Here is a 26247-nt window from a genome sequence, read left to right on the forward strand (position 1 = left end):
GTTTACCAGTACACCTGCCACATTAGGTATATCCTCTGGTCCCTGGGTATACTGTCTAACTTCATAGGACTCTGCCCAGTTTTCTTTTGTCTAGCTCTGCTACTTGCAGGGGAACACTTTTTCTTTGTGGCTATTAATTTCTCTCCTCTTAGCATCTGCACATTTTCTTTACATGCTGCCTGAGGACTTTTACAAATGCATTGTGGACATATTGCCAGCTGTAGGTGGATGTCCCTCCCTGAGTCATGAACCATGAAGGTGTTTGATTTCATCTTTCTACATACACACGGGATGAGTTGGGGATTGGGGTCACCCTCTACCCCTGAATATCTGAGAGTGCTTCTAAATCAATAGGTTGGCAGCGATGGGAAAAGCTTTCAAGCAGTCACCTGGGTCCTATGAAACAGTGTTGCTTCAGGGAGGGAAAACTCAGGAAAATCACGATGCTAGCTTTTTTTTTTTTAACATCTTTATTGAAGCATAATTGCTTTACAATGGTGTGTTAGTTTCTGCTGTATAACAAAGTGAATCAGCTATACACATACATATATCCCCATACCCCCTCCCTCTTGTGTCTCCCTCCCACCCTCCCTACCCCACCCCTCTAGGTGGTCACAAAGCACCGAGCTGATCTCCCTGTGCTATGTGGCTGCTTCCCACTAGCTATCTGTTTTACATTTGGTAGTGTATATATGTTCATGCCTCTCTCTCACTTTGTCCCAGTTTACCCTTCCCCCCACCACCGTGTCCTCAAGTCCATTCTCTATGTCTGCGTCTTTATTCCTGTCCTGCCCCTAGGTTCTTCAGAACGATTTTTTTCTTTTCTTTTTTTTTTTTTTTAGATTCCATATATATGTGTTAGCATACGGTATTTGTTTTTCTCTTTCTGACTTACCTCACTCTGTATGACAGACTCTAGGTCCACATGATGCTAGTTTTGAAAACAAAAAGCATCCCTAGAAGCTGGGTTGAGGGGAGAGGGGAATGGGAGGATTCCGTATATTTTCCTACTCCTGGAGCGTCTCAGAGAGTCTTGGGAGACCTCTTGCTTTTTAGCCCAAGGAGAAGTGTTTAATCTCAAGACAAAATGTGGCTATTTACAAAATTTGCTGCTTTTCACCAGTAACTCAAAGTTATACATTTACAAATTGATTTTATTTTTTCATCTCATGAAAGTAATATATATTTATGTAACAACAAATTAAAGCAATTGAAAACAACAAAAAGGAGAAATAAAAACATAAAATTAAGACCTATAATCTTGCCATTCATTGATAACCATGATTGACATTTGGGCTTATACATACACTGTTATAATCTTTTTTTTCCTACATAAACATACGCCACAACGTGTCTGCTGGGTATCTACTGTGGGGTGGAGGGGATGTACCTCCCAGCTGACTCCCTGCTGTCACCTTGCTTTCCACCTGCAGATCACCATCTACGAGGACTGGGGCTTCCAGGGCCGCCGCTACGAGTGCAGCAGCGACTGCCCCAACCTGCAGCCCTACTTCAGCCGCTGCAACTCCATCCGGGTGGACAGCAGCTGCTGGATGCTCTACGAGCGCCCCAACTACCAGGGCCACCAGTGCTTCCTGCGGCGCGGCGACTACCCCGACTACCAGCAGTGGATGGGCCTCAACGACTCCGTCTGCCCCTGCCACACAATTCCTTACGTGAGTCTTAGTTCAACACGACTCATGTGAAAGCATCACTGATCCATGGCCATAAATTCCTGTTCATAAAAGTCAGTTTGTTTGTTTCAACTCAGGACTAGTGTTCACGGTGAAATAGCAAAGCCCAACTCTCAAGCATTTAACAAAAAATTGATTGCCTTTACTACGCTCTCATATGGAAACATTAAAACTCATTTCAATAAAGCATTAAAAATGGGCAGATTGTTTTTAGGCACAAGAAATCACAACAATATAGCTTCTAAAGTTGAATTTGGAAGTATCTAGCTGATCCCTAATTTCTAAATAAAAACTACCTTGTTCAGTAAAGAAAAAAATCTATCTAGATCATTATTTCTTAATGAACACTGACAGACTATGGGAGAACAACATAAGTATAATGTATTCTGACTGTATTGGCGATTATTTTCAATACCTTCTTTATGACCTACGGATCTAGAAACTAGAACAGTTCGCTTGCAGGTGGCTCCTTGTATTCAGCAGTCATTATCAACTAGTTTTTCACAAGGGTCAGAAAAAGATCATTAATTAGGATTTCATGGGACATGGTCCTCACCAAAGTGCTGCTTAATGTTTTTCAATCATGTGGAATTTGTATTTCTACATTCTGATGACACCAAATTATGTGTCATGACAAGCAGATTCAAGAAGTGAAACCAAAATTCGGCTGCAGAAATTTGCAGATGCAAAAAGAGGTACAAATAAGACAGAAATTTCTTTGAGGCAAGAAACTCAACTTACAAGTGACTTGGCAAAATGTTGGACATGTGGACTCAGAGTAAATATGAATTGTTGTACATGATGAGTACAAAAGTGACTTAAAAACAAGCTTGAGGGGCTTCCCTGGTGGCACAGTGGTTGAGAATCTGCCTGCCAATGCAGGGGACATGGGTTCTAGCCCTGGTCCGGGAAGATCCCACATGCTGCAGAGCCATTAAACCCAACTACTGAGCCTGCGCTCTAGAGCCCTTGAGCCACAACTGCTGAGCCCACATGCCACAACTACTGAAGCCGCATGCCTAGAGGTGCCCCTGCTCACCGCAACTAGAGAAAGCCCTCGCACAGCAATGAAGACCCAACACAGCCAAAAATAAATAAATTCCAAAATAAAAATATTTAAAAACAAGCTTGAGGAGCTCAGCTCAGTGCTCTGTGATGACCTAGAGGGGTGGGATGGCGGGAGGAGAGAGGCTCAGGAGGGAGGGGATATATGTATACATATAGTTGATTCACTTTTTTCTACAGCAGAAACTAACACAACGTTGTAAAGCAATTATACTCCAATCAAAAAAAATACAAAAAAACCAAAACCAAGCTTGATAGGATTCAGTGATACACAGTCATAATGGTAAACGGAGTTAAAATCCTCTCTGCAGACTGAACTAAATACAGTTGTGACAGTTGTTTTTTTTTTAGAAAGGAATCCCTTTTATTGACTTTATTTCAATTCTTGTTTCTTCCACAGGATAGACCCCTGGTCAGGTCAGTTTTATTTTAATACTCTCCCTAATTTGTTAGAACAACCATGTAAGGAAAGGATACATATATGACAGGATGGTTTGAAAACCCTGCTTCATGAAGCTGCAGGCTGATTGAGTCACTTTTACTGACATCAAGGATGCCCACAACTTATTTTTCATCTTTGGTTTACTGTCACAACAGACTAGCTCTCACAGGATAAAGCTGTATGAGAGACATGGCTACGGAGGCCTGGTGTCCGAGCTCACAGAGGACTGCTCCTGCATGCATGACCACTTCCAGCTCAATGAGCTCCACTCACTCCACATGCTGGAGGGCTGGTGGGTCCTCTGCGAGATGCCCAACTACCAGGGGTGGTAGTACTTGCTGAGGCCAGGGGACTAAAGGAGCTACCATGACCGGGGAGGCCTGGATGCCAAAGTCGGCTCTCTGAGATGCATCATCGATTTGTACGAGGCTGTGTTTTCCTTATTATAATCCACATAGAGTTGCACTAAATACACAGATTGTGTTCCTGGCACTAAGTGATTCTTGTTCATCTTAAATGATAACTGAATTTTAATAAATGGTGACCCTTGGCAACTTATCTGACCCTGAAGGTCAAGTGTCTTGAATGTCTACTTACTTCCTGCTGGTCAGGCAGCAGTAATTATGAAGTCCCCACTCATGTCACGGGAAGGAGGGAGAAACACTGTCTGCCTCTATGACCCACGATCTGAGGGAGAGAGGAAAGAAACATAATGAAAAACTATGAAACCCATATACAGGAGAAAATATAGAACCAGTTGTGGCTGGGATACCAAAGACAAAGGATTGCTGGAGAGGTTAGGGCAGCTGAGGTTTCAGATAAGATTAGTCAAGAAAAGCTGAGTGAAAAGAGAAGTTTTAAGCGGAATTCCCAAAGTAGAGAAGGTCAAGTACGCATGATGAGGTCATCTGGGAGGAGAAGTGTTAAATTAAGAGTTAAAGGACCTGGGGCTTGTCGCAACCAGAGAAAGCCCGTGCACAGCAACAAAGACCCAACTCAGCCAAAAATTAATTAATTAATTAATTAATTAATTTTTTAAAAAAAGAGTTAAAGGGCCTGAGTTGTTATCCTGCCTCTGCTACTTACTAATAAAATGCCCCTCAGTCTCAGGTAAACTAGGACAGTTGGTTACTCCACTTCCTAGCTTATCTCTTCGAGCAAGTCATTTCTTATTCTCTGTGCCTAAATTGCCTTATTGAAAACTACAGGCAATAATAAATTCCTGTCTCACTAATTTCCAGGATAACTATGATGAAAAGCTGGGGAAAGATTGTGAACACACTTTGTTATCTTTAAATGTTTGTACAAATATAAATGTAAGAAATTAATGTATTCTCAGGGTTTCCTCAAATTCAACAGTACAGTATAGTCATCTTTATTTTGGACTCCAGTATGAACTTTTATCAAGATTCAATTATGGAAGACTCAACTATGCAGAGTGAAGTAAGAATATTTATAATCCTGCATACCTCTGACATTTCTTTCCACTAGAGTAGAGCTGCTCTCCCAGAATGCTAATTCTTTTCACAAATTTACATAAGCAAAAATAGTGCTCTGTCCCAGTTAACTTCTTTATAGGAATTGAGAAGCTAATTTTAAAATTCATATGGAATTGCAAGGGACCCAGAATAGCCGAAACATTCTTGAAAAAAGAACAGAGTAGGAGTACTCACACTTCCTAATTTCAAAACTTACAACAAAGCAACAGTAATCAAGACAGCAGGGTACTGGCACAGGGTAGACATAGAGATGAATGGAATAGACTTGAGGGTCTAGAAATAAACCCATATGTCTATGCTCAACTGATTTTTGCCAAGGGTGCTAAGACCATTCAATGGGGAAAGAATAGCTTTTCAACAAATGGTGCTGGGACTACTGGATATCCAAATGCAAAAGAATAAAGTTAGACCTCCATTTCATACCACATATAAAAATTAACTCAAAATAAATCAAAGAACTCAAACTATAAAACTCTTAGAAGAAAACAGAGACATACATCTTTTTCTTTTTTTCTTTTGGCGGTATGCGGGCCTCTCACCGTTGTGGCCTCTCCCGTTGCGGAGCACAGGCTCCGGATGCGCAGGCCCATCAGCCATGGCTCACGGGCCCAGCCACTCTGCAGCATGTGGGATCTTCCCAGACCGGGGCACAAACCCACGTCCCCTGCATCAGCAAGCAGACTCTCAACCACTGCTCCACCAGGGAAGCCCCATCTCTGTGATCTTTTATTAGGCAATGATATCTTAAATATGACCAAAAGCACAAGCAACAACAATAAAAAAATAAATTGGACTTCATCAAAATTAAAACCTTTTATGAATCAAAGGATACTATCAAGAAAGTGAAAAGACAGCCCACTGAATGGGAGAAAATATTTACAAACTTTTTATCTGGTAAGAGTCTAGTATCCAGAATATATAAAAACTCTTAAAACAACAACAGAAAGATAAACAACATAATTTAAAAATGGGCAAGGGATTTGAATATACATCTTTATGAAGAAGATATACAAATAGCCAAGAAGCTACTGAAGATGTTCAGCATTGTTAGTCATTAGGGAAATTCAAATCAAACCACAGTAGGGTAGTTTGATTTGGGTTATAACCATCCTAGTGGGTTAATACCCACTAGGATGGTTATAATAATTTTAGGGAAAAAAAAAGCAGAAAATAACAAATGTTAGTAAGGACGTGGAGAGATTGGAACTCTCATAAATAGCTGGTGGGAATGGAAAATGTTGCAGCCACCGTGGAAAACGGTTTGGTATTTCCTCAAATAGTTAAAATAGAGTTATATGACTCAGCAATTCCACTCTGATGTTTATACTCCAAAGAATTGAAAATGGGTGTTCAAACAAAAACGTATACATGGGGACTTCCCTGGTGGTGCAATGGTTAAGAATCTGCCTGCCAATGCAGGGGACATGGGTTCAAGCCCTGATTCAGGAAGATCCCACTTGCCGTGGAGCAACTAAGCCCGTGCGCCACCACTACTGAGCCTGCACTCTAGAGCCGACGAGCCACAACTACTGAGTCCGTGTGCCACAACTACTGAAGCCCGCGTGCCTCGAGCTCATGCTCTGCAACAAGAGGAGCCACCACAACGAGAAGCGTGCGCACTGCAACGAAGATTAGCCCCCGCTCGCCGCAACTAGAGAAAGCCCGCGCCCAGCAATGAAAACCCAAAGCAGCCAATAAATAAATAAATTTATTTTTTAAAAAAAGTATACATGAATGTTCATAGCAGCACTATTCACGGTAGCCAGAAGGTGAAAACAACCCAAATGTCTACCAGTGGATGATTGGACAAATGAAATGTGATATATGCAAACAATGGAATATTATTTGGCCATAAAAAGGAATGATGTACTGATACATGCTACAACATGGATGAACCTTGAAAACATTAGGCTAAGTGAAAGAAGCCAGTCACATAAGACCACATATTATAGGATTCATTTATATGAAATAACCTGAATAGGCAAATCTAGAGACAGTAAGTGGATTCATGGGTTGCTTAGGTATGGGGGATGGGTGGATAAAGGAATGAAAACTAAAGGGTACAGGACTTCTCACTGTGGGATGAGCATGCTCTAAAATTCACTGTGGTGATGGTTGCACATAACTGTGAATATACTAAAACCATTGAATTATACACTTTAAATGGGTAAACTATATGGTATGTGAATTATATCTCAACAAAGCTGTTTAAAAATAATAATGCCCGGCACAGAACCTTAAGTAATAAATAATCTTTTAGAATAAGATTCCTTCTTGCTGAAGGAACATATGGTATAAATTATAAATATGAAGATACACATATTACTAAACTGCCGTGGCTCTTACCAATACCAAATACACAGAAAGATTTGTTTTGCCGCCAGCTTAGTTAAACCATAGTGTGTTGTCCTTTGTTGGGTGACTAATGAAATATGAGCTCTGCTTTTTTTAAAAAAAGAGTAAAACCTAGGTGAGATGTCTCACTGAAAATAATTTTAAACTGAGGTTTTGTTTTGTTTTGCTTTAATCTAGTGAACTTAAGGGTTTAGAGAACAGCCTTTTATCTAAGAAAGCTCGGTGTGCCACAAGTTTTCTTCTCTATAAAATAAGGGGTGTGGACAAGAGGAGCTCCATGTTTCCTTCCAGCTCTGATTCTTTAAGACTGTATTAGGTTTCAACGTAGAGCATCTCAATGGTTACCAATGTAGGCCTTGAGGTCCATGGACATGGTTTCTGGCTTGACCACCTAATGGCTGTGTGACCTTGAGCAAGTTACTTATGCTCCCTAAGCCTCAGTTTTCCCACTTGCATGTTCTTATGAGGAATAAATGAGATGCCTCCTGTAAAGAAGCTCAATAAGCAGCAGTCATCCCTCCATCAGTTTTACCTTGTTATGCTATATATATGGACTTCATAAAAAAGGGAGGGGGGCAAAGTAAATTAGCTATTTTCTAAAAAAAATTCTCTAATTCAAGGAAATGTGAAAATCCTCAATGTCCTTTTAATCGTCACCCATTACTGCTGTCTTAGAAGGCTACATATAAATCAGTGACACAGGGATTTAGGAACCCTTTGCAGTCAGTTAATGCTGAGATCCTAGAGCCAGGCTGAAGAAATCAGCCTGGCAGCAATCAGTCAATTGAAGAATCCACTAGAATTTACCAGAATTCCTGTTAAAGCCAAATATTTTCAAGGTTGGTAGGGAGAGCAGGCTACTTTGGTGCTAGGCCCTTTGCAAGGTAAAAAAAAAAAAAAAAGAACGACATTGAACCTACTATGAGAAGTGTATAATTAGGGAGAATATAAGCTATGCACATCTGGAAACATAACCTCTAAAACAAGTCATTGTTATATGCAGAAACAATCAGTTTAGGCCTTCAAGGCTGACAGACCTGAGTTCAGTTCCCAGTGCCTCTACTTACTAGCTGTGTGTACCTTTTTGAATTTGTTTCTCATAGTGATCAGTACGTGATTAGACTTGGTCAGCTGGGGACCCCGGCTTGGAATGGGTGTTCAGAGAGCCTCCTCTGGCCTCCTCCAGATACAATCTTCCCCACAGGACAGGAATGTGTGCAACAACAGGGACATGCCCACACGTCTTCTAGACCACACTCCTTATACCTGGAGCTCCAGAATTTCCTCCATTTACACCCTTGCTTCCAAAATCTAAGAGAGAGTCTTCACTCACCCACCCAAGGACACTGGTACTCAAAGGGCAGCTGTTTGGGGGCATGGTCGGGATGCGGGGGTGGAGCTTGGACATGTGAGGGAGTGAGAAGTGAGGAGGGCGGTCCATGGGGTGGTAGAGGGGGCCTCTATTTATGCTCTTGCCCTGGATCTCTCAAATATTTGGGGAAGTACTGATAATAATTGTGCTGTGTTAGCTACATGACGTACTCTATATAAGATTCCTGGTACAATGTCTAGAACACACTAAACACTCTTCATACAGTAGGCTGTCATTATTAACTATTATTATTTCCATCATCATGACCCAAGTGAGTGCTGTAAAGTTTGCTACAGGTTCAATCCTACCTACTTAAGTGAGAGCAGATGTGGCTTCCTTCAGCAGGGTCATGTCAATGATGTGCTGATGAACTCAAGAGGTTTCATCTGGGAGACACATAAGTGGTTACCAGAGAAAGAAGTCTGCAAACGCTTCAGGAAAACCCAGCTGACAAACTAAAACATTGGCATGGGGGAAGGGAGGCAGGGAGGGTAATGAACTATTTCCACAGAGCCTTCTAACAGGCCCCAGGTAACTTTAATGGCTCTTTTTTTTTTTTAAAGATTTATTTATTTTTGGCTCTGTTGGGTCTTAGTTGAGGCGAGAGAGCTGTTCGTTGCAGCACGCGGGCTTCTCTCTAGTTGTGGGTTTTTCTCTCTCTAGTTGTGGCACACAGGCTCCAGGGCACATGGGCTCTGTAGCTGTGGCACATGAGCTCTCTAGTTGAGGCACACAAGCTCAGTAGTTGTGGCACGTGGGCTTTGTTGCCCCGCGGCATGTGGGATCTTAGTTCCCTGACCAGGGATCAAACCCACGTCCCCTGCACTGTAAGGCGGATTCTTTACCAATGGACCACCAGGGAAGTCCCTTAATGGCTCTTAAATGAACTATTTTGTTTTTGGAAGAAACCAGGGTTATATCAGATCCATTCAAATATTTTGACATGCAAGTCTATGTATTTTGATATACGAGTTTGTTTAACCATGAGTTCCTAAAGAACTTTAAATGGTTTTTAATTTTTTTTTAATTTTTTAAAATTTAAATGAGACCTGTCTTTTTTAAAACAAGTTTTGCACTTCTTTTTAAAGGAAAAAGAAAAAACTTGTATGTAACTTTAAACTTGGTATTCAAATATTTGTGCTAAAAGGCTCATTGGCTCAGTCCCTTAATCTCCCACATATTTTAGACTGGGGTGTTGGCTGATACTACAAAGAGACAGAACAAAGCATGTCTTGCAGCAACCGGGACCCAATGTCTTATTCCATTGACCCATCCATCTTCTAAAATGCAAGGAAGTGACTGGGGATCTCATTATTTTTCTTCACAAAAATGTTGCTCATCACCTTTTCTTTCATTTTTGTTCTCTTTCTCAGGCCATCTCTCCTTTAGCAGTTAAAGGTAAGTTCTGAGACCTTCACGGGAGAGCTCTAGTGGTGCTCTAACACCTCCCCTCCCCTCAGGAAGGCCTCCCTGCTGCCAGCCTACACCAGCCTGCCCAATTTCTGGGCCATTTTTACCTCCCTTCAAGTTTTCCCAGGTCACCAAGGACCAGACAGGAGTGGAGGCTATCAGAACCAGGGGACGTGGTAGAGGACTGAGTGGGAGAGAATGATGGCTGTGTCTCTGAACATCCACATAGGTGACCTCATGTGGGTGAGTTATTGTTCTCCAAAATAAAATCAGAATCATTTGCAATAAAATGGGCATCACTGCTTAACTGTTTTTCTTGTTTCCAGGACTCTATCCATATAATTAATTAGTAAATAATCATGAGGGATAGAGAAGTGTGACATGGCCCTTACCCTTAAGGTTATTACCTTGTTGAAGACACTAAACCAGGCTGGGAAAACTGGACAGCTACATATAAACGAATGAAATTAGAACACTCCCTAACACCATACACAAAAAATAAACTCAAAATGGATTACAGACCTAAATGTAAGGCCAGACACTATCAAACTCTTAGAGGAAAACATAGGCAGAACACTCTATGACATAAATCACAGCAAGATCCTTTTTGACCCACCTCCTAGAGAAATGGAAATAAAACCAAAAATAAACAAATGGGACCTAATGAAACTTCAAAGCTTTTGCACAGCAAAGGAAACCACAAACAAGACGAAAAGGCAACCCTCAGAATGGGAGAAAATATTTGCAAATGAAGCAACTGACAAAGGATTAACTCCAAAGTATACAAGCAGCTCATGCACCTCAATATCAAAAAAACAAACAACCCAGTCCAAAAATGGGCAGAAGACCTAAATCGACATTTCTCCGAAGAAGATATACAGATTGCCAACAAACACATGAAAGAATGCTCAACATCACTAATCATTAGAGAAATGCAAATCAAAACTACAATGAGGTATCACCTCACACTGGTCAAAATGGCCATCATCAAAATGTCTACAAACAGGGCTTCCCTGGTGGCGCAGTGGTTGAGAGTCCGCCTGCCGATGCAGGGGACACGGGTTCATGCCCTGGTACGGGAAGATCCCACATGCCGCGGAGCGGCTTGGCCCGTGAGCCATGGCCGCTGAGCCTGCGCGTCCGGAGCCTGTGCTCCGCAATGGGAGAGGCCACAACAGTGAGAGGCCCACGTACAGCAAAAAAAAAAAAAAAAAAAATCTACAAACAGTAAATGTTGGAGAGGGTGTAGAGAAAAGGGAACCCTCTTGCACTGTTGGTGAGAATGTAAATTGATACAGCCAATCTGGAGAACAGTATGGAGGTTCCTTAAAAAACTAAACATAGAACTACCATACGACCCAGCAATCCCACTACTGGGTACTGAGAAAACCATAATTCCAAAAGAGTCATGTACCACAATGTTCATTGCAGCACTATTTACAATAGGTAGGACATGGAAGCAACCTAAGTGTCCATCGACAGATGAATGGATAAAGAAGATGTGGCACATATATACAATGGAATATTACTCAGCCATAAAAAGAAACGAAATTGAGTTATTTGTAGTGAGGTGGATGGACCTAGAGTCTGTCGTAAAGAGTGAAGTAAGTCAGAAGGAGAAAAACAAATACGTATGCTAGCACATATATATGGAATCTGGAAAAAAAAAAAAGGTTCTGAAGAACCTAGGAGCAGGACGGGAATAAAGACGCAGACATAGAGAATGACTTGAGGACACGGGGAGGGGGAAGGGTAAGCTGGGACGAAGTGAGAGAGTGGCATGGACATATACACACTACCAAATGTAAAATACATAGCTTGTGGGAAGCAGCCGCATAGCACAGGGAGATCAGCTCGGTGCTTTGTGACCACCTAGAGGGTGGCAACTATTTACATATCATTTACACTGTATTCACAACTACTTACACAGCATTTACATTGTAGTAGGTATTATAAGTAATCTAGAGATGATTTAAAGTATATGGGAAGATTGTGTAGGTTATATGCAAATACTACTCCATTTTGTATAAGGGACTTGAGCATCTGCAGATTTTGGTATCCACAGGAGTTCTGGAAGCAATCCCACGGATACCGAGGGACGGCCTGCTCTATTTCTAGTATTTTATTTGATCCCTAAAATGTGTTAATATAATTGTTTGCCTCAGGGCTCTGTTAGTGCTGCCACCAGTTTTGCAAGAGGTCAGGATGAATTCTACAATGTCACATGACATAGGCTATGAAATAGACTGGGGCCAGCCTGTAGCCACCTATATTCTTTATCATCCCATGGAGGGTCATGTCAGGGCCTGGGTATCTGCTGGATACTGTGTTGGTTCTATTCCAATAGAGGGACTCCTACTCACTGTGGGTTCCCCTTTTTATAGGAAGAGCCTTAGTAAACCTATTACATGTTAACATAAATAACATATTTTATGAATAATAACCATACTTTCCAGAGCAAAAACAATGAAAAGACTGGAATTGCTTTACATTTTACCAAATCTCTTTAATGTCATATAGCCTCTGGAAAAACTCCACTGTACACTTGTGAAGGAATAAGAGTGAAAAGGGCAAATAACATCTTGGTATTGTTATGAAAACTGTTCTGACCATATGAACCCCTTGAAAGTGTCTTGGGGACCTTAGAGGTCCCCATATCACACTGTGAAATCCATACTATCAAGATACCCTGTTGGGGCTTCCCTGGTGGCGCAGTGGTTGAGAGTCCGCCTGCCGATGCAGGGGACACGGGTTCGTGCCCCGGTCTGGGAAGATCCCACATGCCGCGGAGCAGCTAGGCCCGTGAGCCATGGCCACTGAGCCTGCGCGTCCGGAGCCTGTGCTCTGCAACGGGAGAGGCCACAACAGTGAGAGGCCCGCACACCGCAAAAAAAAAAAAAAAAAAAAAAAAAAAAAGATACCCTGTTGTCTGGCCTGGTATCAAGATGCTCTGTTGTCTGGTGCTGTCTAGCATCTCAAAAGTCTGAGGAAGTAGAGGGTGTTGTACCTTGAGGGTTTCTACATTACTCCTTACACTAACTCAAATCACCCTTACCAAGTGAACAAGAGTTTATCAGGGTGAAGAGAAAAGATAGATCTTAGGACATTTGAAGGAGGCCAGGGACCCCAAAGAGCGAGCAAGTCTCTGGGCAGCCGCCAGCAGAAGGAAGGATGTAGGCTCCAAGGGAGATGTGAGAAAGGAAGGCCACAACAATCTGCTTTCAATCACAGAATCTTGAATTTGAATTACGCTTTATGCTTTTCAAAGCATTTTCACAGATTACTTGATTCCCTCTTCCTTAAGATTTCTTATTATTTAAATTCTGGTTTTCAAGAAGTATTTTTGTTCTGTTTTGTTTTTAAACACCAGTCCCTGAGCAGAACACATGGTTTAGTTTAATTACCTTTAAGGAGTCAATTAAGCAGACTAGGCTATAAAATAAAAGCATGGGGATAGAATTCCGCTCATCCTTCTACGTTAAAGACTTTTCATTTTGGTGGCAACAACAGCTTTTGTGAATTAGAACAACCCGAACCTACCAGAAAGAATAAGAGTAAACATTCAGCTAACCGCAGTGACCAGGGGGAGGGAGGGCGGAGAGCTTGCAAATCCCCTTACTCACCGAAATGGGCTCCTTTTGTGTATTTCCTGCGGAGGCAGCAGTCAGGGCTGCTATTTATACAGCGGCCCTCCCCCTAGTCGCACACAACATCCAGCGAACACCTCCTGCTTCCTCTCTCCAGAATGGGAAAGGTAAGTGCTGGGTACCTGATGCTCAACCTTTGCCGGGTCGCGGCATCTTCAGCGGGGCTGCAAATCGCTTCATGCTTCCACATCTTCCATTTTGCAGATAACCTTCTACGAGGACCGGGGCTTCCAGGGCCGCTGCTACGAGTGCAGCAGCGACTGCCCCAACCTGCAGCCATACGTCAGCCGCTGCAACTCCATCCGGGTGGACAGCGGCTGCTGGATGCTCTATGAGCGCCCCAACTACCAGGGCCACCAGTACTTCCTGCGGCGCGGCGACTACCCCGACTACCAGCAGTGGATGGGCTTCAACGACTCCGTCCGCTCCTGCCGCCTCATCCCCACAGTGAGTGTGGTTCTGTCTTTGCCTTCCTCTTTTTGGAAATCTAAGCCATTAAAAACTGTCATCCTTCAACCAAACGGTTCCAACTGGAGAGCAGAAAGGGGGAGTGAGCCCAGTGCATGCAGTCCATTCTAGAAGGGTGTCCCAGATAGCAAGCCATTCTTCATGAAATCTGGTGTTTTTTTTAAAATCACATATTCCCAGTTTTTCATGTTTTAAATGGAATCAAAAATGAAAAGACTCATTAACAAAAGGCAGAACATAGAAGAGACTGAAGTTATCATCTGTTCGAGGTATAATTTCTTTTTTTTGTATTGAAGTATAGTTGAGTTACAATGTTCTGTTAATGTCTGCTGTACAGCAAAGTGATTCAGTCATACATACAGACATTGTTTTTTTAATATTCTTTTCCATTACGGTTTTTCACCAGACAGTGATTATGGTCTCTGGGCTGTACAGCAGGACCTTGTTGTTTATCCATCCTATATATAACAGTTTGCCTCTGCTAACCCTAAACTCCCACTCCAACATATAATTTCTTAAAGTGGTCATTGCAAGCCATATCAACGCAGAAATCCAATATATCACAACTTATAAATACAATCTGGTTCCGTTTAGTTGATAAAAATACTTTTGCTTGCTTTGGCTTACTTTTCTAATTGATTATCCTCCTAGAGAAGACAGGCATCCTGGCTTCTATTCTGATTTTGTAGGCAGTACCTATTAGCTCACCTAGAGGTAGAAATTAGAGGAAAGGCCACATCCAAAACTACAGTTTGAGATTCAGTCTTTCCTAGAGAGTGATGGCAGAGTTCTTAGAAGAATGTGTAGAAGTGCGGGAGCATGAGATATGGTGTCATCCAAACAGAGCTGCAAGAAGACCATTCCTGCTGCTGAGGGAATGAGGAAGTGAAGGGTAGGAGGCCAGAAAGGAAGCTTAAGAGTCACATAGGTGGAAATTTGAACTGAAAATGAAGTTATGAAAATGGAGGTAGGGAAGATGTGTCATCTTACTTTTTTGCAAGGGCTTAATAATCCATAGTATGCATGAAAACCAAAACATTAGTCCTACAGAAAATAGCTAAACGTTGATTCCTTTATAACAAGGGGAATATATCAAATGAGGCTTCACTTTCCAATGATGCTCACTTTTCTCCTTTGAGAGTGAAGTTCTCTAATAAGAAGCACTAAAATGATCAATTTTATTTTAGACAAACCTAAATTCCCAAGGACAGAGACTGGTGCATAGCAGTTGAAGAGCTGCTAAGTTCTGTTCCTAGCTTAGCCCATCCACCGTGAGATTCACGGATGGGCGTTGGGGACCAGGAAGGCTCCTTAACTCTGCGACACGGTTGTGGTGAAAGCAGACTTGGACTAAGGGAACTTTAATTTCTCTCTATTTTGTTCACTTACTTTTTCTTCTCTGTCTGCTACCCTAGCACTCCGGCACTTTCAGAATGAGAATCTATGAGAGAGATGACTTCAGAGGACAAATGTCAGAGATCACAGATGATTGTCTGTCTCTTCAGGACCGCTTCCACCTCAATGAGATCCACTCCCTCAATGTGCTGGAGGGCTCCTGGGTCCTTTACGAGCTGCCCAACTACAGGGGAAGGCAGTACCTCCTGAGGCCAGGGGAGTACAGGAGATATCTTGACTGGGGGGCGATGAATGCCAAGGCTGGTTCTCTAAGACGGGTGACAGATTTTTATTGAAGTATTTTCATTCTCCACTTTTCTCCTTTAGAATCTAATAAAAGATTTAGCTTGTGTTTCTGGCACTAACAGAGTCCTGTCTTTCTTTTAATCTATTAGGCCTTCAAAAGCAATAATGGCACTTGACCAGACATGATAACATATGCTTTCAAGATGGGGAACAACCTCTTATAAGGGGAAGTGAGTAGAGGATATTATTGCCAGCATTCTTTTAAAGGCTAGGCCATGTGGGCTCAAAGTTCAGTTCAACTGGGCTCAACCCATTTGTGGTTAATCTTATAAGTTACAATAATAAACAAGTTACAATACTTGTTACAAGTATTGTACAAGTATTGTACAAGTTACAAGTATTACACTTGTACTTGTACAAGTATTACACTTGTACTTGTTACAAGTATTACACTATTGTGTACTTGTTACAAGTATTACACTATTACAGAAGTATTACACTTGTACAAGTTACAAGTATTACACTTGTACTTGTACAAGTATTGTACAAGTTACAAGTATTACAAGTTACAATAAACAGTTACAATACTAAACAAGTAATTATTGAAACACCTCAAGTTACCCCTCCAGGTTATCCCCACCATCTTCCCTATATAGTCCAAGTCTTAATTGATAAGGAAAGCCATTCTCATCTAGACTCTTACTTTAGCTCCATAAACAAACAAATAAATGAACCTGTCCTCTTACCTACTGCACTCCTTATCCTTCTAACAGCCTCCATCCCCTTTCTCCCATTTCCAATACCTCATACCTCCATGAGATTTCCCAATAGAATTCACTGTCTCTTTGCTGTATGTGCTTTGTACAAAATTATCAGGATTTTTACCAAAAACCATATGCACATAGGAAACTCTGCCTCCTATCATTTTTTTTTTTTTTTTCTGGCCACGCTGCATGTGGGCCTTAGTTCCCCTACCAAGGATCGAAACCACACCCCCTGCAGTGGCAGCATGAGTCTTAACTCCTAGAATGTCAGGGAAGTCCCTGCCTCCCATCATTTTAATAGGAGTAAAGTACTGTGACCATATATGAAAAATAAGGGACTTCCCTGGTGGTGCAGTGGTGAAGAATCCTCCTGCCAATGCAGGGGATAAGGGTTCATTCCCTGGGCTGAGAAGATCACACGTGCCACGGAGCAACTAAACCCGTGCACCACAATTATTGAGCCTGAGCTCTAGAGCCCGCATGCCACAAGTACTGAAACTTGCACGCTCTAGGGCTCGCATCATGCAACTACTGAGCCTGTGTGCTGCAACTACTGAAGCCCATGCGCCTAGAGAACGTGCTCTGCAACAAGAGAAGCCACTGCAATGAGAATCCTGGGCACCACAATGACAAGTGGCCCCTGCTGGCCACAACTAGGGAAAGCCCGCGTGCAGCAATGAAGACCCATTGCAGCCAAAATAATAATAATAATAAAGAAAAATAATACTAAATCAAAAAAGGGCATTAAAATTTTCTGGACAAGTTTGCTTGTTTGATTCAGTTGTTTTCTTTTTAAAATAAACATAGATTAAGGTCACTAATAAAAAATTACAACATAATAAATTAAAGAAATTAAAAATAGGTGAATGAAAAAATTGCGTCAGAAGAAAAACGAGAGAGAGAGAGAGAGAGAGAGGTGGAGCCAGGAGTGAAGTTTGAGCCCAAACTGGGTGCTATAAAGGCACTTTGGTGGCTGAAGTTAGAACCAGATTTGGATCCAGCAGCCAAGACATAGAAGGAAACATGATCAGTTCCATGACTGACAGAGTCCATAAGACAAATAAATTAATTATTCAAGACTAGCCTAACCATTCCCAGTACTGAAACCTAAAAGAAAATTTTCTTGTGGGTCCTAGTAAAGAAGATACTGAGTAAACAACGTCCTCAATAACATCCTGCAATAATTAAATACGGTTCTTAGGACTGCTTCTTGTAAAGTTCCCCAGTGAAGCTGACAGCTTCAGGTCAAAATTCATCTGAAGTACCCTATCCTTTCAGATTCTAATAAATGGCTCAAAGCTCATCTCACAGCAGGTGGGAGACTTATGTACCCACTTCTTCCAACACACATATACCCAATGTTTCTTGAAATTCTGGAGAGGAGACGAGTTGTTTATGCGGAGACGAGTTGTTTATGCTTTTGCCAGTTACTCTCCACACTGAACTCCTGCCTTGTCATTGAGTGGATCCACGTTGACCCAAAGTGGAGACATAGTGCCTTTTCCTTGAACTCCTGAACCATTTCTCACATAAAGCATTAATGTGTGCCTCCAGCATTGTTATAGAGGTTGTGAGGGGAGAGATGCAAGTTTAGATCACAATAGCACAACAATATCAAGTTTAATATTGGATGACCCTGCTCTAGTCTGCAAGCTCCAACCTGCTGCTGGGTGGCCTGTCTTTCCCTTCCTTGCTCCTCTCTTCCCTGTCCTTAGATGTACCCACATGTTTGTTCATTCTCTGTAGAGTCTCCTTCCATCTCACACATCAAGGGCTCCATATCCACCACCCAAGTGGCTTATTACCAGGACAAGCATATAATTTGTTGCTTATCCTGAGTCATTTTTGAGAGTGAGTGTGTTCTATTAAGGATTACACTGGAGCAAGAGGCATGAAGCAGGACCGTTCCAGGCAAACTGGGGCACGTGGTAAGGCTCTTTATAAAGGCTCCTTCCCTGGAAAATAGATTCTTGTATTATTTGATATTAATTGTTCCTAAATCTCAGTTCTTTAACCTTTAAACTCCCAAAACTAGTGTTGGCTTCCTGGAGACATTAGCCAGCATCCTCTGTTTGCCAATAATAATACAGCAAACATGAATGAGAAAGCCAAAAGCTTCTTGGAGTGCCAAGTTTTACATTATTTGCCTAGTAGGCATAAACTCACAGGCATCAGACATGGAAATCATGTGAAACACCTGAACTGAAGGCACATAAAACTAGAGACCCTGGATCTCACTGATCAAGTTTGCAAGTTGCTTCCCTTCCTGGGGCACAGGCAAAGAGAATGCTATCTACCCTCTAATCCCAACTTAAAGAAAAGGTCAACAGTGGGGAGTTGCCGGGGGAAGACATTATGCCCAAACTATCTCCTAATCTACCCTTCCTCCTTCTCTCTATCCTCTCTCTAAACACTGGGACCTTGAAGAGATGAGTGTCTGAGCTGAAAGCAGGGAAGGGATACCCTACAGGATCCCACTAACCTTCTCCCCATGAAGATGAACCAACAATTCAAGATAACCCTGGTATCATCCTACATGCCCTACACACACTAGTATTTCCTATATATCCTAGCTTGTTATAAGTCCAGATTTTAAAGCTTTTTCTTCCCTTTTTTTCCTCTTTTCTCCCTTTGAATCCACAGTGTCTTCTGGACTAACCTTACAAAAGTTCCACCAAGCACAGAAACTGAAGTAGCAGCTATTCCACAAAAGTGTCAAGACCCCACTCTATTGAGCTACACCCTCAAAATGTTCTCCTCGCTATGGGTTCCCTCTCCAGTTTCCCTTCCCCATTTTCAAGCGGTAGGTCCTGATGTAAGCAGGTGTCTTATTCCATTCCCTCTGGACATTTGGAGTTCAAATTTTCTTCTTTGTGGGTTTGTTAAAACAAAACTGACAAGCACAACCACCTGTTGCTTAAACAAGAAGGCGTATTATTTTTGTTTTGTTTTCTTAAAATATTTATTTCATTTTTGTTTATTTATTTTGGGTTGTGCGGGGTCTTAGTTACAGCACGTAGGATGTTTGTTGCAGCATGCAGACTTCTTTGTAGCAGCATGCGAACTCTTAGTTGCAACATGCATGTGGGATCTAGTTCCCCGACGACGGATCAAGCTCTGGCCCCCGTCATTGGGAGCGTGGGGTCTTAGCCATTGGACCACCAGGGAAGTCCTGAGATATATTGTTCTTGTTGATGAAAAATTAATCAGTCAATTTAAGAAAGAATTGGAAAATTTTATTCGAGCCAAATTTGAGGATTATAACCTGGGAAGAGCACCTCAGGAAGCTCTGAGAACTGTTCTGCCTGTTAGAAGTCAAGACACAGTGTATATATAAGTTTTGTGAGACAGAGGGATGTACATTAAATGACGTATTATTGACAGTTTACATAATCCAGATTTAAGCGCCATCGTGGTGGGTCACGTGACCCTTTACAAGCTCTAGAAGGAGTGTTGGACTTCTCTGGTGGCACAGTGGTTAAGAATCCACCTGCCAATGCAGCGGACACAGGTTCGAGCCCTGGTCTGGGAAGATCCCACATGGCGCAGAGTAAATAAGCCTGTGTGCCACAACTACTGAGCGTACGCTCTAGAGCCCTCGAGCCACAACTACTGAAGCCCACAAGCCACAACTACTGAAGCCCGCACACCTAGAGCCCGTGCTCCACAACAAGAGAGGCCACAGCGATGAGAAGCCCGCACACTGTAACAAAGAGTAGACACCTCTCGCCACAACTAGAGAAAGCCTGCACACAGCAAGGAAAACCCAACACAACCAAAAATAAATAAATATTTAAAATGGAAAACCAAAAAGAGGGAATGTTATCTTTTAAGGAGTTGCCTTTTTGGTGCTAGGAGAATATTGCTGTTTATGGTTGAGCAGGCATTCTTGATGATGGGGGAGGTCTGGTTGATGTATAATGCAGATACACAATGCGGGGGGGAGAGGGGAGGCCAAAGGGCAGAAAAGAATTTTGATGTTGAAATTTTTCACATTTTTAACATGAAAATTCATTTGTTCCAAGAGGAATGCCATAGGAGTTAAGCAGAGGTGGGTCAGTGATTGCTTCCTGTCTTCACGTCAGTTAATGAACGGCCGAGAAAGACAAGCCGAGAAACAGAACCAGAGGCTGGTGCTATGATGGTGACCTCCAGGTCCTTACCCAGTCTCCTTGTTTGGGAGAGTTTGGTCTACATGGCCGCCAACCAATGACCTCTTCTCATTTAACCAAGCACGTATACGATACAAATGCTACGTTAATTATCAATACTAGGAAGCAAGCATGTGGGTAGTAAGGTGGACAGTTGATTGGACCTCAGACACTAGCAAAACTCCAGAATTGGACACTGCTGTTGTCACAGTAACTTGGCATCTCAGGAGACATACAATTAGAATTACGAAGGAGCAGAGGGCTTAGGGGACAGAACAGTTCTGTTTTCTCTCTTTTGCTTACTCATCTCGCCTATTATAAATGCCCATTAAATAGATCAAATGCAGGGTGCTTATGTCATCCTACACATTGAAAGTTGCAAATGCTGAACTTTGATGCGAGTGTGTAGGCCTGTTGTGCTGAGCCTTTGAAAGAGGTCCCGTGGACTATTACAACGATGAATTTCAGACGAGGGAATAACGTTCATATCCCCCAGACATTTATTGAGTAAACTTTACGGGCCAGTTCATTTTTCCAGTTAGTGAGAATACAAAAGTAAAGATGGATGGCAGGGCGGAGGGGCGGGAGATAAATTAGGAGTTTGGGATTAACATATACACATTACTATACATAAAATAGTAAACAACAAGGACCTCATATATAGCACAGGGGACTATACTCAATAACCCATAAGGGAAAAGCATCTGAAAAAGAATAAATATAAATATATGTATAACTGAATCGCTACACCTGAAACTAACACTGTAAATCAGCTACACACACACACATACACACACACACACACACACACACACACACCCCACACACACACACAAGGAAAAGAATGGAAAAGAAAAGAAGAAGGAATAAATCAGAGTAGTGTTTTTCAAAGTTTGGTCAAGAACAACCTGCTGCTGCCAGTTAAAAATACAGATTCCTAGAGTCCTTTCCAAATCTAATGATGCAGCATCTCAGAAGAGAGTAGAGCCTGGCATTTAGCATTTTTAATAAGCACAGGTGATTCTTAATGCACCCTGGAGTTTGAAGAACACTAGATGATTTCTAAAGTTCCTTCCAAATCTACATTTTTACCACAAAATGGCTTTGTGGTGGAGACATTTTTCAGGCATCTTTGAGAGGACTGAACATTTTTGGGAGAGACAATTGGGCTGAAGTCATCCTTAATAATGTCTCACTATTACTAATATCAAACGTTTATTCAGGGCTTCCCTTGTGGCGCAGTGGTTGAGAGTCTGCCTGCCGATGCGGGGTACACGGGTTCGTGCCCCGGTCCGGGAAGATCCCACATGCCGCGGAGCGGCTGGGCCCGTGAGCCATGGCCACTGAGCCTGCGCGTCCGGAGCCTGTGCTCCGCAACGGGAGAGGCCACAACAGTGAGAGGCCCACGTACCGCAAAAAAAAAAAAAAAAGTTTATTCAATGCTCATTTCTGCCAAGTATGTGCCAAACACATTAAACACATAACCCCATTTATTCAGGTCAATGTCCTTTAGCCAAAAGCCACCAGACACACCTGTTGTGAAACAAAGGGATTTGTTACTGGTTACAGTGACGGAGAGAACATACACCATGGGGAAGCATGGACTGTCTCCGTAAGAGGGTTAGAAAGAACTATGATAGGACTTGTACTTTGGTTGGGTGACTTGGGGAAGTGCCTAAAAAGGCAGATGTTGGGCTTCCCTGGTGGTACAGGGGTTAGGACTCCGCACTTCCAGCGCAGGGGGCATGGGTTCAATCCCTGGTCGGGGAACTAAGACCCCACATGCTGCGCGGTGCGGCCAAAAAAACATAAAATAAACAATAAAATAAAAAGCAGGAGTTCACTAAATTGGATGTTGTCAGACAGCAAGGGTAATTTTATGATTGGATATCTTAATAGTTCTACTCATGGGGAAGGGAGCAAAGAACAAGGATTAAGCTGCAATTGATATAGAAGCAGCAGTTAATCATTTTGGCTGAGAGAGGGCCTGTGTCTGGGGTTCTGTGGGTGGCACCTTTACTTTGTTTTCGCCTATGCTTAGACAAAATTACGAAGTCGCCTTATTTTGTCTCATTTCATCATGGCCTCAGGGTAAACTGGCCTCAGTTGGTATTCTGTGAGATTGTTTATGTCTAATAGGGAAATATGGCCTAGCTCTGAGGGCCAGACCAGCTTTCAAATATCAGAGGCTGCAGGCCCCTTCCTTTTTCCTTCCTTCCTTCCTTCCTCCCTCCCTCCCGCTCTCCTTTCTTTCTTTTCTTTCTTTCCTTCCTTCCTTCCTTCCTTCCTTCGTTTCTTTCTCTTTCTTTCTCTTTCTTTTCTCTCTCTCTCTCGCTCTTTCTCTCTCTCTCATTCAACATACTATATCCCATGAGATAAGTATTATGAAATAACTCCTGCTCTGAGAGGTTGTGTGGCTTGCCACGTTCATGTGGCTACTAAGTGGACATTCTGAGTCCACGAGGCTTTACTGCCTTCCCCTGGTAAAGGGAAAGCAATCTATAAAGCAATATACTTCTCAGTCTTGAACCCCGTGGTCATAAAAACCTTTCTTTTGGTTCTTATCACAAGTCGGCTACGATGGGCTGGTTTCCAGTTATATGAAGCGTGCTCACCAAAGAGGAAGTTAAAAGCTATGCCTTAAAGCGTTGTCAAAACTAGCAAGAATCAGAATCCAGATTTGTGTCCTGTACTGGATTGACAAGTCCTATGAAGAAAGCAGTTTTAAGATAGAGGGGTCTCCGTGGTCCAGGAAAATCAGTGCTTGTGGCATTCTGCTTCACCCACAGCCTCTCTGGAATTCTGGGGCACTTCCATAAAGACATGGATTTTTTCCCCCAAAATACACAGGGCATAAACGAATCATACGTATAGAGACGTGAGTTTCAGGTCAAAAGTTCAGACTGATGTGCTGATAAATTTATAAAACTCTAAGAATCCAAATAAAAGCAACTCTAGGGACTCATCCAGAGCCCGAACAGACAGCGTTAGAATATACCAGAGAATGAGGGCAGACTAGACAGGCATTTCCACTGAATGCAGCATGCAAAAGGGATCCATAAAACCCCCTTACGCACCCCCGGGGCCCCTTTTGTGTTGTTCTTGCCAACACAGCAGCCGTCCTGCTATATAGACCCGCTGCGCTGCCGGGGCCCCATCACACTGAACTCACATCATCGTGTCAACCAGCCATGGGGAAGGTAAACGGAACACAAGTGAAATAAAATGGAGCGGGGAAAAATGCCTCTATACAAGATCTATTACGGGGAGCAAATGATTTCATTTTGAATTATACTTCCTTTGCAGATCACCTTCTACGAGGACCGGGGCTTCCAGGGCCGCTGCTACGAGTGCAGCAGCGACTGCCCCAACCTGCAGCCCTACTTCAGCCGCTGCAACTCCATCCGGGTGGACAGCGGCTGCTGGATGCTCTATGAGCGCCCCAACTACCAGGGCCACCAGTACTTCCTGCGGCGCGGCGACTACCCCGACTACCAGCAGTGGATGGGCTTCAACGACTCCGTCCGCTCCTGCCGCCTCATCCCCACAGTGAGTGTGGTTCTGTCTTTGCCTTCCTCTCTTTGGAAATGAAAGCCATTAAAAACTGTCATCCTTCAACCAAACGGTTCCAACTGGAGAGCAGAAAGGGGGAGTGAGCCCAGTGCATGCAGTCCATTCTAGAAGGGTGTCCCAGATAGCAAGCCATTCTTCATGAAATCTGGTGTTTTTTTTAAAATCACATATTCCCAGTTTTTCATGTTTTAAATGGAATCAAAAATGAAAAGACTCATTAACAAAAGGCAGAACATAGAAGAGACTGAAGTTATCATCTGTTCGAGGTATAATTTCTTTTTTTTGTATTGAAGTATAGTTGATTTACAATGTTCTGTTAATGTCTGCTGTACAGCAAAGTGATTCAGTCATACATACAGACATTCTTTTTTTTATATTCTTTTCCATTATGGTTTTTCACCAGACACTGAATATGGTTCTCTGGTCTGTACAGTAGGACCTTGTTGTTTATCCATCCTATATATAACAGTTTGCCCCTGCTAACCCTAAACTCCCACTCCAACATATAATTTCTTAAAGTGGTCATTGCAAGCCATATCAACGCAGAAATCCAATATATCACAACTTATAAATACAATCTGGTTCCGTTTAGTTGATAAAAATACTTTTGCTTGCTTTGGCTTACTTTTCTAATTGATTATCCTCCTAGAGAAGAGGCATCCTGGCTTCTATTCTGATTTTGTAGGCAGTACCTATTAGCTCACCTAGAGGTAGAAATTAGAGGAAAGGCCACATCCAAAACTACAGTTTGAGATTCAGTCTTTCCTAGAGAGTGATGGCAGAGTTCTTAGAAGAATGTGTAGAAGTGCGGGAGCATGAGATATGGTGTCATCCAAACAGAGCTGCAAGAAGACCATTCCTGCTGCTGAGGGAATGAGGAAGTGAAGGGTAGGAGGCCAGAAAGGAAGCTTAAGAGTCACATAGGTGGAAATTTGAACTGAAAATGAAGTTATGAAAACGGAGGTAGGGAAGATGTGTCATCTTACTTTTTTGCAAGGGCTTAATAATCCATAGTATGCATGAAAACCAAAACATTAGTCCTACAGAAAATAGCTAAACGTTGATTCCTTTATAACAAGGGGAATATATCAAATGAGGCTTCACTTTCCAATGATGCTCACTTTTCTCCTTTGAGAGGGACGTTCTCCAATAAGAAGCACTAAAATGATCAATTTTATTTTAGACAAACCTAAATTCCCAAGGACAGAGACTGGTGCATAGCAGTTGAAGAGCTGCTAAGTTCTGTTCCTAGCTTAGCCCATCCACCGTGAGATTCACGGGTGGGCGTTGGGGACCAGGAAGGCTCCTTAACTCTGCGATATGGTTGTGGTGAAAGTAGACTTGGACTAAGGGAACTTTAATTTCTCTCTGTTTGTGTTCACTTACTTTTTCTTCTCTGTCTGCCACCCTAGCACTCCGGCACTTTCAGAATGAGAATCTATGAGAGAGATGACTTCAGAGGACAAATGTCAGAGATCACAGATGATTGTCTGTCTCTTCAGGACCGCTTCCACCTCAATGAGATCCACTCCCTCAATGTGCTGGAGGGCTCCTGGGTCCTTTACGAGCTGCCCAACTACAGGGGAAGGCAGTACCTCCTGAGGCCAGGGGAGTACAGGAGATATCTTGACTGGGGGGCGATGAATGCCAAGGCTGGTTCTCTAAGACGGGTGACAGATTTTTACTGAAGTATTTTCATTCTCCACTTTTCTCCTTTAGAATCTAATAAAAGATTTAGCTTGTGTTTCTGGCACTAACAGAGTCCTGTCTTTCTTTTAATCTATTAGGCCTTCAAAAGCAATAATGGCACTTGACCAGACATGATAACATATGCTTTCAAGATGGGGAACAACCTCTTATAAGGGGAAGTAAGTAGAGGATATTATTGCCAGCATTCTTTTAAAGGCTAGGCCATGTGGGCTCAAAGTTCAGTTCAACTGGGCTCAACCCATCTGTGGTTAATCTTACAAGTTACAATAATAAACAAGTTACATAAATAAACAGTTACAATAATAAACAAGTACTTATTGAAACACCTCAAGTTACCCCTCCAGGTTATCCCCATCATCTTCCCTATATAGTCCAAGTCTTAATTGATAAGGAAAGCCATTCTCATCTAGACTCTTACTTTAGCTCCATAAACAAACAAATAAATGAACCTGTCCT

At 42.4% G+C, this 26247-nt stretch overlaps 3 protein-coding genes and 1 long non-coding RNA gene across 5 annotated transcripts in view; 3 read left to right on the forward strand and 1 right to left on the reverse strand.

The window, feature by feature from the left end:
* The window catches only part of LOC132428036 (uncharacterized), a 30394-nt gene extending 16714 nt beyond the window's left edge, over positions 1 to 13680 (reverse strand). For both annotated transcript variants that reach the window (XR_009520058.1, XR_009520059.1), the window contains exons 1-2: positions 13461 to 13680; positions 3799 to 3888 (exon numbers count right to left, since the gene is read on the reverse strand). This is a non-coding gene — a long non-coding RNA (uncharacterized lncRNA). The remainder of the gene's footprint in view (positions 1 to 3798; positions 3889 to 13460) is intronic.
* Positions 365 to 3533, forward strand: LOC132428033 (gamma-crystallin A-like). Its single transcript, XM_060015568.1, has 3 exons — positions 365 to 373; positions 1434 to 1676; positions 3357 to 3533. Exons 1-3 carry the CDS (start codon positions 365 to 367, stop codon positions 3531 to 3533), a joined length of 429 nt encoding a protein of 142 aa, XP_059871551.1.
* Positions 13543 to 15701, forward strand: LOC132428035 (gamma-crystallin B-like). The gene is made up of 3 exons (XM_060015574.1): positions 13543 to 13591; positions 13689 to 13931; positions 15368 to 15701. Exons 1-3 carry the CDS (start codon positions 13583 to 13585, stop codon positions 15641 to 15643), a joined length of 528 nt encoding a protein of 175 aa, XP_059871557.1. The 5' UTR covers positions 13543 to 13582; the 3' UTR covers positions 15644 to 15701.
* A 7998-nt stretch (positions 15702 to 23699) lies between these two features.
* On the forward strand, positions 23700 to 25769 carry LOC132428779 (gamma-crystallin B). Its single transcript, XM_060017079.1, has 3 exons — positions 23700 to 23708; positions 23815 to 24057; positions 25494 to 25769. The coding sequence occupies exons 1-3, from the start codon at positions 23700 to 23702 to the stop codon at positions 25767 to 25769; spliced, it is 528 nt and encodes a 175-aa protein (XP_059873062.1).
* Positions 25770 to 26247: the final 478 nt, after the last annotated feature.

The sequence above is a fragment of the Delphinus delphis genome, chromosome 7, assembly GCF_949987515.2.
Source record: "Delphinus delphis chromosome 7, mDelDel1.2, whole genome shotgun sequence".
Lineage (NCBI taxonomy): Eukaryota > Metazoa > Chordata > Mammalia > Artiodactyla > Delphinidae > Delphinus > Delphinus delphis.